Consider the following 15,300-nt stretch of genomic DNA (forward strand, 5'->3'; position numbering starts at 1 on the left):
GGGTTGTGAAGATTACCTTTGATGGTAGGACCCTTCCACCCTCTGTCATTCTTGCTGGTGCCAGGTGCTCTGTCCAGGAGTACATTCCTTCTCCTCGGCTCTGCAACAAGTGCTGGAGGTTTGGGCATGGTGCCCTCCGCTGCTCCGGGACTCTCTCTCTCTGTCCTTTGTGTGGTGGCGAAGGTCACTCTAAGTCGGAGTGCGCTTCTCCCCAGGCTCGTTGCCTCAACTGCGGTGAGGCCCATCCTACCTTCTCCCGTGCGTGTGTCCATTACAAGCTTGAGGCAGCTGTCCTCAACTTGAAGCACCGGGAGCGTTTATCTTTTCCTGAGGCGAGGCGCCAGGTTCGCCGGCTCCCGCCTTATGCTAATATCTCTTATGCTCGCGTGTTGCGCTCTTCCTCTCCTCGTCCTTCCCGCCTTCCTCAGACTCACAACCGTTTCCGGGCCTTGGACCCTGATGCGCCCACTGCCCCCTCCTCTGTCCCTTTGGGTTCTCTCCCGAAGGATCCTCCTCCTGGTCCTCTGTCTGGGGTTCCCCTTCCTTCTACCCGGTCTGTCGTGTCTTCTGTGTCTTCTTCCTCGTCCCCCTCCGATCCTCCTTCCCATCCTCTTCCTCCATCTATCGGCTCTCCCCACCGCCTGTCGGTGCGGGCGGATGTCCATCGCTCTCCTAACGGCCGTCGTGTGTGCTCTCGTTCGGCTTCTCCTGTTGAGACACTGGAATCAGTTGCCCGGTACGTAGTTGCTGGGACACCGGTCTCTTTAAGTCAGAAGCGTAAGCCTGGCTCCTCTCCTTCCTCTTCCCCGGCGGGTAAGAAGGCTTCGCTTTCTTCCTCAGCTCCTCCTTCTGGCTCTGTTGCTCCTTCCCCTCCCGTTTCAGTGCTTGCGCCCCCTGTTCCTGCTATGGAGGTTTCTTTGGCCCCTGCTTCCCTTTCGGTTGCTGCTCTTGCTGGGGTGCGCTCCCCTCTTTCTACTCCCCCTCTTCCTGCTGCTGTCCTTGACTGCTCCTCTCCGTTGTCTCCTCCTCTTCCTCCTCCTCCTCCTCCTCCAGACCCTGCCCGCCCACCTCTGCTCTGTTCTCCCGTTTCCTTCCCTCCGTCTTTGCTCAGTTTACCCATGCCCCCTAACCCTGACTTTGCTGACCCTGATCCCGACCCTGATATTCTTTAACGTGCTCTGTTGCTCTTTCGCCTTTGTTTCTTCCTTGTTCTCTGTTTTTGTCCTTTCTCTTCTCGTCGTTGTCCATTCTTCAATGGAACGTTCGAGGTTATTACGCCAATTTCCTCGAACTCCAACTTCTGATTTCGCGGTTTTCGCCCCTTTGTGTCTGTCTCTAGGAGCCAATGCTTGGTGCTCGTCCTGGTCGTTTTCGTGGCTATTCCTTTCTCTCCCCCCCCCCCCCAGCCATTGCTGGGGCTTCTAATTCTTCTGCTCTCTTGATTCGGGCTGATGTTCCCTTTGTTCCTTTACTTTTTCCTTCGCCTCTCCATTGTTCTGCTGCTCGTATCTTTGTGGGGAAATGGTACACAGTTTGTTCCATTTATCTCCCCCCGAGTGTCCCGCTCTCTCTTCCTGATTTGAAACACCTCCTAGACTCCTTGCCGGAGCCTGTGCTCCTGCTGGGTGACTTCAATTGTCGTCATTCTCTTTGGGGTGACGTTCTGACGAATACCCGGGGTCGCCTCCTTGAGCCGTTTCTCCTCTCTTCTTCCCTGTCTCTTCTGAATTCTGGTGAGCCCACTCATTTGGACTCTCGAACTCGCACCCTTTCTTGTCTTGATCTTTCTCTCTGCTCTTCTTCTCTTTACTTAGATTTCACGTGGCAGGTTCTTGATGACCTCCATGGAAGTGATCATTTCCCCATCCTTGTTTCCTTTTTCTCTTTTCGCCCTTCCCTCTCTTTCCCTAGGTGGCAGTTTGCTAAGGCGGACTGGACCCTATTTTCCCTCAGTGCTACTCTCTCTGACCTCTCCCTTCTGCCCCTCTCTCGCGCTCTCCTCCTTTTTCATGACACTGTCTTCAACGCTGCCCTCCGCTCTATTCCTCGCTCTTCCTCTCGGGGTCCACGGAAGTGCGTTCCCTGGTGGAATGCGGACTGTGCTCGGGCTGTCCGCTGTAAGCGTGCAGCCTGGAAGAGGCACCGCCGTAGGCAGACGACCGATTCTTTTCTTTTCTTTCGGAAAGCGAGTGCGGTGGCCCGTAGGGCCATCCGTACGGCTAAACGTGAATGTTGGGCATCTTATGTCTCAACAATTACGTCCGAAACCCCTCTGGCCCAGATCTGGAAGCGTATCCGCAAGATAGCGGGTAAGTTCGTTCCCGATGTTTCTCCGGTCCTTCACCTCCATGATACTCTTGTGGCGGACCCGTTGCAGGTCGCTTCCGAACTGGGTTCCCACTTTTCTTCTGTTAGCTCTGGTCTTCATCTTCCCCAATCTTTCCTTCTTCGTAAACCTGTCCTTGAGTCTCGTCCTTTAGATTTCTGCACTCATCTTCAGCTTCCCTATAATGATCCCTTCTCTCTCTCTGAACTTCGTTCTGCCCTGGCCCTCTGCGGTTCTACGGCGGCGGGCTCCGATGGTATTCATTATGAGATGCTTCGCCATCTCCCTCCGAGCACGTCTCAGTATTTACTGAGTCTGTATAATCGGATCTGGGAGTCGTCGTCAGTCCCTGAGGACTGGCTCGATGCCGTTGTCCTCCCTGTTCGCAAACCGGGGTCTCTGGGTACTTCCCCTAAGGACTTTCGCCCTATTGCTCTCACAAGTTGTGTCTGCAAACTCTTTGAACGTATGGTTAACGTTCGTCTGATGTGGTTCCTGGAACACCATCACCTCCTCTCCCCTTCTCAATTTGGTTTCCGCAAGTGCCGCAGCACGACAGATGTCCTGGTGAACTTGGAGGTCTATATTCGTACTGCTTTTGCTGCGAAGACCTCCGTTGTTGCCGTCCTTTTTGATCTAGAAAAGGCTTATGACACCACTTGGCGTTATCATATCCTATCTCAACTTCATTCTTTTGGCCTTCGTGGTCATCTCCCTCTCTTTCTCCACAGCTTCCTCTCTCGTCGTTCCTTTCGGGTGCGCCTTGGTACCGCTCTCTCTCCCTCTTTTCAACAATACGAAGGTGTGCCCCAGGGTAGTGTTCTGAGCACTACTCTTTTTCTGGTTGCCCTCAATGGTCTTCTTTCCTCTCTTCCTTCTGGTGTCTTCTCCGCTCTCTATGTCGATGATCTTACCCTTTGTTGTCAGGGTGATGATTCGCCTCTCCTTCAACGCCGGCTTCAACTTGCCATTGATGCCGTGTCGTCTTGGGCCACAGGTCATGGCTTCAAGTTCTCTACTTCTAAGACTTGTGCCATGACTTTTACGCGGAAACGGGTTGTTCTTCGTCCCTCTTTGTCACTTTAAGGTCATCCCCTTGAATACAAAGATTCCGCGAAGCTTTTGGGGTTATTTCTTGACACTCGTTTGTCTTGGTCTCCCCATATCTCTTACCTCCGTGTTGAGTGCTCTAAGGCCCTTACCCTCCTTCGGGTCTTGTCCCATACTTCTTGGGGGGCAGATAGGCGCACTCTCCTTGCTTTACATTCCTCTCTCGTCCTCTCTAAGCTCGATTATGGTTGCCCTGCTTACTCGTCTGCTTCTCCTTCTACTCTTCGCCGTCTTGATGCTTTGCACCATACTGGGTTGCGTCTCAGTTCTGGTGCCTTTCGTTCGACTCCCATCCTTAGCTTGTATGTTGACACTGGCTTCCTGTCTCTCCAGGACCGCCGTGATCGCTACTGTCTTCGCTATCTTGCGCGGTCCTTACAACATCCTTCCTCTCGCCTCTGTCGTGCTTTAACTTTTACCCCTCCTGCGGTTCCTGTTCCTCTTCACCACCTCCCTCTTTCTGTCCGGTTATCTCGCCTACAGGATTCTCTTTCCGTTCGTATTTCTGATGTTTCTCCTCGTGTTGTTCCTTCTTTGCCCCCGTGGAGGGTCCCTCTTCCGCGGTTTTGTACATCCTTGACCCGTATCACTATAGCTTTTACCCCTCCTACGGTTCTCAAACGCCTTTTCCTCGAGCACTTTTCTTCTCACTCCCGCTCCGTTTCTGTCTTCACCGATGGGTCTAAGTCAGCGGACGGTGTTGGCTACTCTGTTGTTTTTCCTGATTGCACTTATATGTGTCGCTTGCCTCCGGAGACTAGCATCTTTACAGCGGAACTTTATGCTATTCTCTATGCTCTTCGTCTCCTGCTTTCTCGTTGTCAGTCTTCCTTTGTGGTTGTTGTTGACTCTCGTAGTGCCCTCATGGCTCTCGGGTCCTTTAATCCGGTTCATCCGGTAGTTGTCGAGATCCAGCATTGGCTGTTTCTCGTTCACAGTAAATTTAAGTCGGTTGAGTTTTGTTGGGTTCCCAGCCATATTGGTGTGTCTTTAAATGAGCGTGCGGATGCTGCTGCCAAGGAAGCTGTCCGCTCTTGTCCCATCTCTCGCAAAGGCATTCCGTATTCCGACTTTTACCCGGTTATCCATTCCTCCGTCCTTACCCGTTGGCAGGCTTCTTGGTTGTCTGTTACTGGTAACAAGCTACGTACTCTTAAATGTTGTGTTTCCTCGTGGCCGTCCTCCTTCCACCGTAACCTGCGGTGGGAAACAGCTCTGACGAGGTTGCGTATTGGCCATACTCGCTTAACCCATGGTCACTTGATGGAGCGCCGCCCTGCTCCTTATTGTCCTAGTTGCATCGTCCCTCTTACGGTCGTGCATGTCCTTCTTGAATGTCCTGACTTCCAGGACGAGCGTGTGTCTTGCTTTCCGACCGCCCCTCGCGGTCACCTGTCCCTCGATAGAATTCTTGGTGACTCGGATACTTTTGATATCGTTCGCCTTATGCGTTTTTGTTCTCGTATTGGCATCCTTGGTGATATTTAGCGCCCTCTGATTAGTTTGCGTACTTGATGGTGCTACGTAGCCTTCCCGGTTTGGTGCCTTCTTTTGATAATTACTTACTTACTTACTTTCCCCTTCCCCCTCCTCATCCCCCTTCTCTTACCCCTCCCCATCCTTATCCCCCCCTTCTTTCCCCTTCCCCCTCCTCATCCCCCTTCTCTTCCCCCTCCTCATCCCCCTTCTCTTCCCCCTCCTCTTCCCCCTACCTCCTCATCCCCCCTTCTCTTACCCATCCCCTTCCTTAATCCCCCCCTTCTCTTAACCCTTCCCCCTCCTCATCCCCCTTCTCTTACCCCTTCCCCTTCCTCATCTCCCTTCTCTTCCCCCTCCTGTTCCCATTCCTCCTCATCCTCCCTTCTCTTTCCCTTCCCCTCTTCCCCCGTCCTCATCCCCCCTTCTCTTTCCCTTTCCCTCTTCCCCCCCTTCTCTTACCCCCGTCCTGACCTCCCCCCCCTTCTCTTTCCCCTCCCCTCCTCTTTCTCACTCATCTGCTTCTCTTGCCCCCTCCCCCTTCTCTTCCCCTTCCACCTTATCCTCCTTCTCTTACCACTTCCATCTTTCCCCCCCTCCTCTTTCCCCTTCCTCCTCATCCCCCTTCTCTTACCCCTTGCCCCTCTCCCTTCCTCTTTAAAATTCTTTTATTTATTCTAAAATTCTTCCTTTTAAAATTCAGCTACTTGGAAAAACAAGTTCCAAGTAGCTATGGTGAGCCTGTAGAGGACTTACCTGGCACAGAAGCGGGGCTGTTGGTTGGGAAACAGCAGGGTAACAGCACATTGCTGTGTAAATATAAGCAATAGGAGAGGTCCTAACATTTCCATCTTGATAACAGCACGAGTGATGATGTTGGGAGACGTATCGTGTCCAGAGTCCGTGTTGACGTGGTTATTTGCAACGATTGTATCTTGTTTCTTAGAGTTAGACTTGATATGAGCACTTGGCAATGAATGGTGGTGCTTCTTATTTATGATAGGTGAAGTTTGTCAAAGTTTTCTCCTCTATGACTGATGAGTGGCAATTTTGAGTCGAGGCGCCTGAGTGTGTGCAGCGTCAATGTTGATCGACAGTTGGGCATGGCTTGTGTGTTATTTCTTATATAGTTATATTTGATGTGAGCACTTGATTGGCAGTCAGTGGTAACGCTTCTTAATAAACAATATGTACTCTCATGATTTAGTTCAGTATGGGGTTTAAAGAAAAAACAGCATACCAATGTTATATCACAGAAAACGAATTAATCATAAACTCGTGTATTTGTCTTATAATATGGAAATGCATTCATAATATTTTTTTTTTTGAGATATATACAAGAGTTGTTACATTCTTGTACAGCCACTAGTACGCGTAGCGTTTCGGGCAGGTCCCTGGAATACGATCCCCTGCCGCGAAGAATCGTTTTTTCATCCAAGTACACATTTTACTGTTGCGTTAAACAGAGGCTACAGTTAAGGAATTGCGCCCAGTAAATCCTCCCCGGCCAGGATACAAACCCATGACATAGCGCTCGCGGAACGCCAGGCGAGTGTCTTACTCATGTAATAGATTACAATATGAATAGCCAAATTTCTGTGAACCCCCTACCATGTTGGAATCTGTTGAAATGAATGAGCAAATGTGCTAGCTGCTGAAGGAAACCACATGGGTTTCATTTTGGATACAAATGTCCATGGAGATTCAGAATAGAAACAATTATAGTTGAACATGTAGAGGAGTTTAAGAATCTGATGGTGAGAGTGATGGACACAGCCTTGACAACTGTACTTTAGAGAATGTAAACATCTAAGAGTCATTAGAAATATGTGTAGAATAATAAACCCTTCATTGTTTGAGTTAGGGAAAACACCATTTGCCATATAGATACTGCTCTTAAAGATTTCCCCATTTTGCACCCGCAAGATAACATAAGATTTTAAGGGTTGACGAATGTTAATCTTCTTGCTTGATAAACTGTGCACTTGAGACAGTTAATAAGAACACGCCAAAGTATAAAACAAAAAGTTTTCAGAATGTTTCACACCACTTTCCAGCATCATTTACAATTTATATAAATTATTTTAGGGAATAATACATAAATTTTATATTTAAACATATTAGTGCTTAGTGGAATGCATAAGGAGTCAAATTGTGTTAAAAAGAGCAATTTTTACAAAAAATTGGAAAACTACTTTTTTTCTGATCATAGAATAACTAAATGTATTTTGAAGGTTTCATTCAGCCATTATATATCATTCACAATTTATTAATGAATTTTACAAAAAACACCATAAATTTTATATTTAAATATGTAAATACTATTTGTAATAGATTAGGAACACAATAGTTCTAGAAAAAACATTTATTATAAAACCTATGTGTTTGGATTTTTGGATTAAAAGTTTCTCAAATGCTCTCCTGCACCATTCTCAATGCAAGTTATTCCTACACCTATGGGAAGAGTTAGATGAAAGTTTTCAACATGTGTGTTTGCTGGGATGAAGTAAATGTTACACACACCTATCATACAACTACAGCATTCACAATTTATGTGTATAATGTACATAAATTTAATATTTAAACATGAACAAAATATTTTTTTAATAAATAAAGGTGAAACTATTGTAAGAAAAGGCAGCATTTGCCATATTACATAAACAAATACTTTTACCATTCTTGGGGTAAAGGTTGCACATGTGCCTGTTGAATCACACATGAAACATATCTCTCCCCACAACAATAATGAAACTTTAATGAAAATTTCAAAACGTTTTGTGTTTGCTGGGAGGGGACTAGGTTCTGGCTTGTGGTAGAACCTGGTAGTTCTTATGTGGAGGCATAAGAACTCATGTGAATGATGACCACAAACTAATATACTTGTAGCGAGTAGATTATCCCAATAATATTCTCGCTCCAAATGCATTGTTAATATTCCTGTCATCCTTTGGAGATGAAAGAGGTGAGGCGTTGCCCGGGCAACACGGTGAGGTGTTGCCCGAGCATATAAGCAGCAGAATAGCAAACATTAACGAGTCTACTTTCAAGTGTGGTCTAGAGCAGACACTTGCGAGATACTGTACCGACGCTCAGTGCGCTCAACTCACACCAAAGTATCACCTGTGTACTTCTGTATATTCGACCAATTATATATATAGTATCTTAGTGTCTGTGTTTATTTGTCACCATACTTTACGTAACAATAGAACCATTACATACTGTACCACATATCAGTTAGGATTGCTTCAGGGAGCCTCTGGGGCTCACATAGAAAATGGTGTTTCATTACATTCAACGCTGGTTTTCTCTTTCTACTGTTTTTCCTGGCATAGATTGTTGTCATTCTCGGTGTTGCAAGGTCTGTCGTCATTGATTCTTGGTCTTAATTGAGCCCCCTTAATGGGCTGCAGTTTACCAGGCAGTGGCTGCTCTACTGGACAAGGCAACCTGTCTCAGTTTTCTGTTGTGTTGGACTCAGTCTCCCCCAGAGTTGGAGCTTCCACTCTTGTTTGACAAGGTGGCGGCACGCTTGGTCATATAGACTTAAGTTTGCAACACCTTCCTCGTTCTTTGCCTGCTAAAGGTAATTTTTTTTCTCTTGTTGTTTGGCAGATTTGTTGGTTGCTCATAAAATGTGTATTTAATGTCATTCATTTTGATGTACTGTACAGTGCATATAATTCATTGATAGTTAAATTATAATAGTAGCTATAATTATTCCTGTATTATTTTTATCATGTAAATGCACAATATACTTTATATTTTGTTGATCGTAAATCGTCAAACATTTATCAATACAATTTTAAAATGAACAGCTTATTTACTTTACATTTTAGCTAAGTTTTTCCTAGAATAAGACGTTTTCCGAGATGAAATTTCTTAATTAATTTTCAGGATGCTCATGAGTTGATGTTAGTGAAAGGATCACTTGTTCCCAACCGCTTTTTGACAGCCATTGACCTTCTCTACCCAGACTATTTGGAAGCTGCTAGTCGTGCCCTGTGGATGGAAGTCTGGAACAAGGTAAGATAAATATTAATTAACTTTAGCTGATGTGAAAGACCAGTGCAATGTAAGGTAACTTATCTTGATGTATACACTATACTAAGTTTAATGATATAAAATATTCAAGGCTGAATCAATACAAAAGCAATATTGTACTGCCAGATGGTTGTCTCCGTGCTTGACACTGCTTTCAAAATGAAATATGGAGTAATAGGTGTGATAAGATATTTTGAGTTACAGGATCTAATACTAATTTACAGAATTAGGTTCACTGAACTACTGTACTCATAATAAGAAATTACAATTCACAGTTGGCATATCCATATACCCCCTCACTTCCACAAACACTTAAAACACTTTAGTACTGAGACAATACAAAAACTTTCATCCTAGAACTAATATCGTTGCCTCAATTTTTTTATAAAATTAAAACTTAAAAAAAAAGGAAATTTTTCTCACTATTACTATAACTACTGAATCTCTTATGAATTTCAAGCCTTTTTCTGGGAAGAAGCCCCTTGTAGCTCCCTCAAGCTACAAGGGGCTTCTTATACTGGTATAGTGCCAGACTACAAGGTGCCATCAGTCGTGGAGTTCTTATTGGCCTACTGCGGATCTTGAGCTAGAACCTGACCCCACTCCCCCTCAGAGGCGCAGGGAGCAGTGACACAATAAAAACTTTATGTAAATTGGTTCATGGCAGCCACCACAGAAGGAAGGCACCCAGAAAATTAGTGAAACAAAGCAGACCACTGCTTGGATAAAAACCAGACTGCAGCCTCAAAACAGTCAAAAGAACTCTCCCCCTAACAATGTAAACATGATAGAAAAAATTCACAAAACTAGCACGAGCTAGCTCACCCAATCTCCCTCCCCAAAATGAGGGGATGAAAGAGGTGGCAGACAGGAGGGAGGTAGACCAGGTCAGCCGGCTGCTCCACCGCCAGTTATTATACTAATGTGTAAGTGCCTGGTTGCCCTCTCAGCTTGCTTTTGTACCGGTCTCCTGTCGTCAGCTAAGTGGTGTTTTGCCTCTAAGGCTTTTCCTGTGGATGTTCTGCAGTGTGAGCCAGGAGTTTATTATTACAAAACAGTATTATATTAACCACTGCACTGCTCTGCACTAAAGCATGACAAACCCCTGGTGCACAGAAAATATATTCTTTCCAATTTTTTTTTTCTCTTATGTTGTTAAAATGCTGTCGCTGATCACGGGGAACTAAAAAATATTGTATGTGACATACTTTAGCCATGAGGGAGCTGGGAAGTTGAGCAAATTATGGGTGCTGAGAGATGAAGTGCTCAGGGTCAGTCGGCCCCTCCACCAAGTGGGGCGGCAGTTGCCATGAATATAATGTTTCATAATTACTTTGATGTTTCTCATTTGTTTTTCAGTTTTTTTGTTGTAATATTATTCAAAAGTGTGTAATTTCTTGAATTTATATAGTTCAATGTGTGGAATATTGATATGCTTTTTTTTTTTTTTTTTTTTTTTTTTTTGCGCAGGAATATTCCTGCGCGGGCCCTAAGCCTCTGGCTGGCCCACTAAGTATTGCTATGCTGAAAATTATGTGACTCATATCTGTGACATGTATATTATATTCGACGCTCAATCAAACAGTGTTTTTGCTGTTCTTACACTATATGCACATTTTGTATATACCTATCTACATATGTGTTCACCATAACGAACCACTAAGTTGATAGAGTGAGCCCAAAGCAACAAGAGTGGCTGCGGCAGAGCATCGCTGGCAGACTCCCTCCCACCTTAAACATCCACTGATCAACATGCCGCCTCCACCACACTGTTATTGTTTTTATTACACTATTTACATACGTTATATATAAGTTTTGTGACAATAATCTCCTTCAAGAGATTGAGCCTGCTCTTCCCTCCACAAATACGTCGCAACAAATATATAAAACTACTATGGAAGAAATGTCCAACAACGACAACAACACCAGCAAGGTTTGCCAGAGCGCAAAACGTATGCAGCCAGGGACACCTGCTCAGACTCAAACCGCCAAACTACCTGTCTTACTGCTGGCTCCCCGCTGATTGGTCGCCGGTCTGGCTGCAACTGCACTCGCCCACCATACTACTTGATGTCTGGGGCCGCCACGACCTCAGTCCTCAGAATATTCCGTGCTTTCACAGTTAACACTTCTCCCTGCTAGACGTAAGCTTTGGCGTACGTGTACTAAGAGAGGTGATAGCTTAAAGCCAATATTCCAGCACCTTTCATTTACTTGTATATTGCACTTCTTGTTATTTTGCTCACTTGTCTTAACGTAACTTTTCATTGTGTCATTTAATTATTCTTATTATTTTGATTGATTTTATTATACGAATTTGCAAGTCCATTTTATTCATGTTTTGGTTTATTTAACGTAATTAAAATTTCATTGTTAAAGTTTACTTGTGTTTTGTGTGTCTTCTCCTTACCTTACCACAGACGAAGTTCCAGATTTTCTATTTTTTTTTTATACTATGTGACGAGGCCATACCCCTAGCTTTGAACAGCCGAACACCAACGGGTTACCGTCACATATTATATGGGGGCCTGTCCTAGGAGCTTCACTCAGGTACTGGTGCCAAGTGGTAATTTATGGTAAGCGTATTTAACTTTGTTAACGTAGCTTTACTATTTTTCATATTCAATTTCATTTTTTATAAGGTGCGGTGTATTGTGCATTACGAGAGTAACATATAGTGAAGGTGAGACAACTTTGGATTACGTGGTGACTGTAGGCCGCAATCATACTCTTAATTGGTCATCTCTCCCTCCGTGTTATTACTCGTGTTTACCATCTTTGTCCCTTGGATATTTCTCATTTTGACAGATCATCATATTGGTACCCTGGTACTGTGGTCTGCCCCGGGTCAAGAGTACCCAATCTTCTGCAATCTGACTGTAGGAGGACAAAGAGGGCCATAGTTCCTCTAGCTCGAACTTTAGTTGCTGAATTGGGACCTCAGCAGCAGTTCTCGTCACCAGTTGACACCTCGCACCCCTACACGTCAGTCAGAGATGATGATACATACAACGGTAGGGAATTAGCTTACTTTTTCAGAGCACAAACTTCGCTAATTCTGTAAGTATCATATTAAATTCAGTAGGAAAAACTTGCTTTATGTCCTATAGAGACTTGGCAAGGTATGCCTACATCCTTGGACTACCAATTTTACTTTTGAGGCAATTAACTGTTTCATTTGTTTTCGAAACTCTGTTTCATTTGTTAGTAGGATTTTCTTGCCCTTATCCTCTTACATGAGTACTGGGTACAAGATTTCCTGCGCCCTTGATTTAATTTAATCATTTAACATCTTTTACTTAACTTTAATTGTTAAAGATCTCACAGGATAGGTACCAGTTGCCACGTTGTCCTGTTTCTGACATTCACTATTGAATATTCGTGTACCTTTATTTGCTAATTTCACCCTGTTTTGTCTCCAAGCTTTCCGTGCAAATCCAGCAGGTGAAATAGGGACTTTAAGTCGTGCCAAGAAGACTGAATTACAAACTCTTGCACATGAGTATCAACTAGAAGTTCCCTACCAAGCCAACAAAAATGACCTACACAACCTGTTGCTGGATTACTATTTAGAGCAAGGTAAGATAGACTCTGAAACTCATGAAACTTACTATATTGCAGATAAAACTGACTTGGCAACGATGAAACTTAAACTAGAGCTGGCCAAGATTGAACGTGAGCAGCAAAGGGAAGCAGCTGCCATACGAAGAGAAGAACAAGAACGTGAGGCGGCCTTAAGAAGGGAAGAAATCACCCTCAGAGAACGTGAAACTGCTTTGAGGAGAGACGAACAAGAACGCGAGGCCGCCTTGAGGAGAGAAGAACACGAACGTGAGGTCGCATTACTCCGTGAACGTGAACGAGTACAGCTTGAAACACTCCAGGAGCGGGAACGCGTACAGCTTGAAACCAAACAACGCGAGTTGGAGATGCAACGCGAACATGACAAGCAACAAGCGACTCTGGCTCTAGAGTGTCGTCATCGAGAAATCGCCTTGGAAACTTCACACTTCACTCAACGCCAACAAGCTACTGCCAATCTTCCCGTCAGTTTTAATATATCACATGCAAGTAAGTTAATGCCATCCTTTGTAGAAGCAGAAGTTGATGTGTTCTTTACCACCTTTGAAACCCTTGCTAATCAACTCAGTTGGCCTGTCGACCAATGGGCCACACTTCTCAGAGTCCATCTGACAGGTAGAGCTGCAGGTACACTCAGTACTCTGGCGTCTGAGAATGACTACCAGACTCTGAAACAAGCAGTGTTAGACGCCTACCTACTTTCCACAGAAAGTTATAGAAGGAAATTCCGTGACCACCTGAAGGCAAGTACAACTACCTTCCTCGAGTTTGCTAACACGAAACGGAGGTATTTCATGAAATGGCTGGAAGCAGCACATGTCTTTACTTTTACAGAACTCGTCAACCTGATGCTTGTTGAAGAATTCTTGAGACGTGTGCCGCCTCCTGTCCGCCTCTACTTAGCAGATAAAGAAGAAACCGACTACCTGAAGTGTGCTAAGTCGGCTGACACTTACAGCCTCATCCACCGGCTGACACCCGAACCATCCTCCAGTAAGAAGTCGTGGTACAGTTACGAAAAAGTGAGCCCCGATCAAGCTGGTTCACAACTGTACTGCAAATATTGTAGACTCTATGGACATACCATAGACAAGTGTGGTAAGTCTCAATACAAGGGAACCACTGACCAACAAAAACCCAAACCAACTCCTCCTAAGTCCGGTAAGCCTGTGATGAATGTTGGTGTTAATGTTAATGATCTTTCTCTTTTCAGTAACCACCTGTATACTGGAACTGTCTCTGCCAACGGTTCAAATCCGGAGGGACGTTTCAAATTGAAGATCTTGAGGGACACAGCGGCTCTTCAATCGATTATCTTGAAGTCGGCTGTGCCCAACATCACCTACACCGGAGAAACTGTCTTCATCACTGACCTCACTGCTACCACTCCATACCCTCTCGCCAGAGTCCACCTGGATTGTCCCTACGTGAAAGGAGAAGTCCAAGTCGCCGTCAGGGAAAAGCCTTTTCCCAAGCCTGGAGTGCAACTTCTCCTAGACAACGACTTGGCAGAAGACCTGCAACCGACCAACCTGATCGTCATGGACAAACCCCAGGTGTGTAACTCTGTGCCAAGTAACCCTATTCTAGAGTATGTTCCAGCAGAGGTTCAAGAGAGTGATGAAGTTTCTCCTCCGGTTCTCGTGACCACCCGTGCACAAGCCGCACGTCCACAGCCAGCTGACTCTACTGCTACCGCTGTCCCTCAAGACCCTCAGAAACTCCCCCCGCATCTGACCAAGTTGGAGTTCCGTAAGTTGCAGAGGGAAGATCTTACTTTAACACCATTGTTTTTCCAGGCTGAGACTCAACCCGACAGTATTCCTGGGTTCTTCCTAGAGAACGACTTGCTCTACCGCAGATATAGACCCAGTAAACTGAAGGAGGACGACGATTGGGCCAACATCGAACAACTTGTGATTCCCACCAGCCTGCGGCCCACTATTCTACACCTGGCCCACGGAGCACTCTCCCACTACGGCTTCAACAAGACTTACCATGGAATTCGTCAAGACTACTACTGGCCAGGTATGGTAAATAACGTCAAACTGTACGTAAAACAGTGTCATACATGTCAGATGGCAGGCAAACCGAACATCTCCATTCCCAGAGCGCCACTGATTCCCATACAGGTGCCTGCGGAACCTTTCCACAGACTCATAATAGACTGTGTCGGTCCTTTACCTCGGACCAGTTCAGGTAACGCCTACATCCTAACCATCCTGTGTCCTACCACCAGATTTCCCATAGCAGTTCCAGTGAAGAACATCACGGCTGCTACGGTTATAAAACATCTATTGAAGATCTTCACTCAATACGGATTTCCCAGGGAGATTCAGAGCGACTGTGGTACCAACTTCACCAGTGATCTCTTCAAAAGGACACTGGAGGAGTTCAACATCAAACAGGTATTGTCCAGCCCCTATCATCCTGCTTCACAGGGTTCTCTTGAACGTAGTCATCAGACTATCAAAGCACTCTTGAAAAAGTTTTGTAGTGAAACCTCTAAGGATTGGGATAAGCAGATTGACCTTATAATGTGTATTTACAGAAGTCTCCCCCAATGAGTCCCTAGGAGTATCTCCTTATGAGATGCTCTACGGCCGAAAGTGCCGTACTCCCCTTAAGGCTTTCAAAGACTCTCTCAGAGATGCCACCTTCAGTGAGCATCAGAATGTGCCCCAGTTTCTTCAAAACCTTCAACACATTCTAGAGAGAGTCCACCGTTTTGCCCATGATAATCTATTGAAAGCCCAGGAGAGAAT

The 15,300-nt window shown here is 45.3% G+C and overlaps 1 protein-coding gene across 2 annotated transcripts in view; it reads left to right on the forward strand.

Annotated features, from left to right (window-relative positions):
* Positions 1-15,300, forward strand: part of LOC123749859 (glutathione S-transferase kappa 1) — a 215,643-nt gene that overhangs the window by 63,060 nt on the left and 137,283 nt on the right. For both annotated transcript variants that reach the window (XM_069306858.1, XM_069306856.1), the window contains exon 3: positions 8,807-8,935. In XM_069306858.1, the coding sequence (XP_069162959.1) occupies positions 8,807-8,935 (129 nt within the window). The remainder of the gene's footprint in view (positions 1-8,806; positions 8,936-15,300) is intronic.

This window comes from Procambarus clarkii, chromosome 59 (assembly GCF_040958095.1).
Source record: "Procambarus clarkii isolate CNS0578487 chromosome 59, FALCON_Pclarkii_2.0, whole genome shotgun sequence".
Taxonomy (NCBI): Eukaryota; Metazoa; Arthropoda; class Malacostraca; order Decapoda; family Cambaridae; genus Procambarus; species Procambarus clarkii.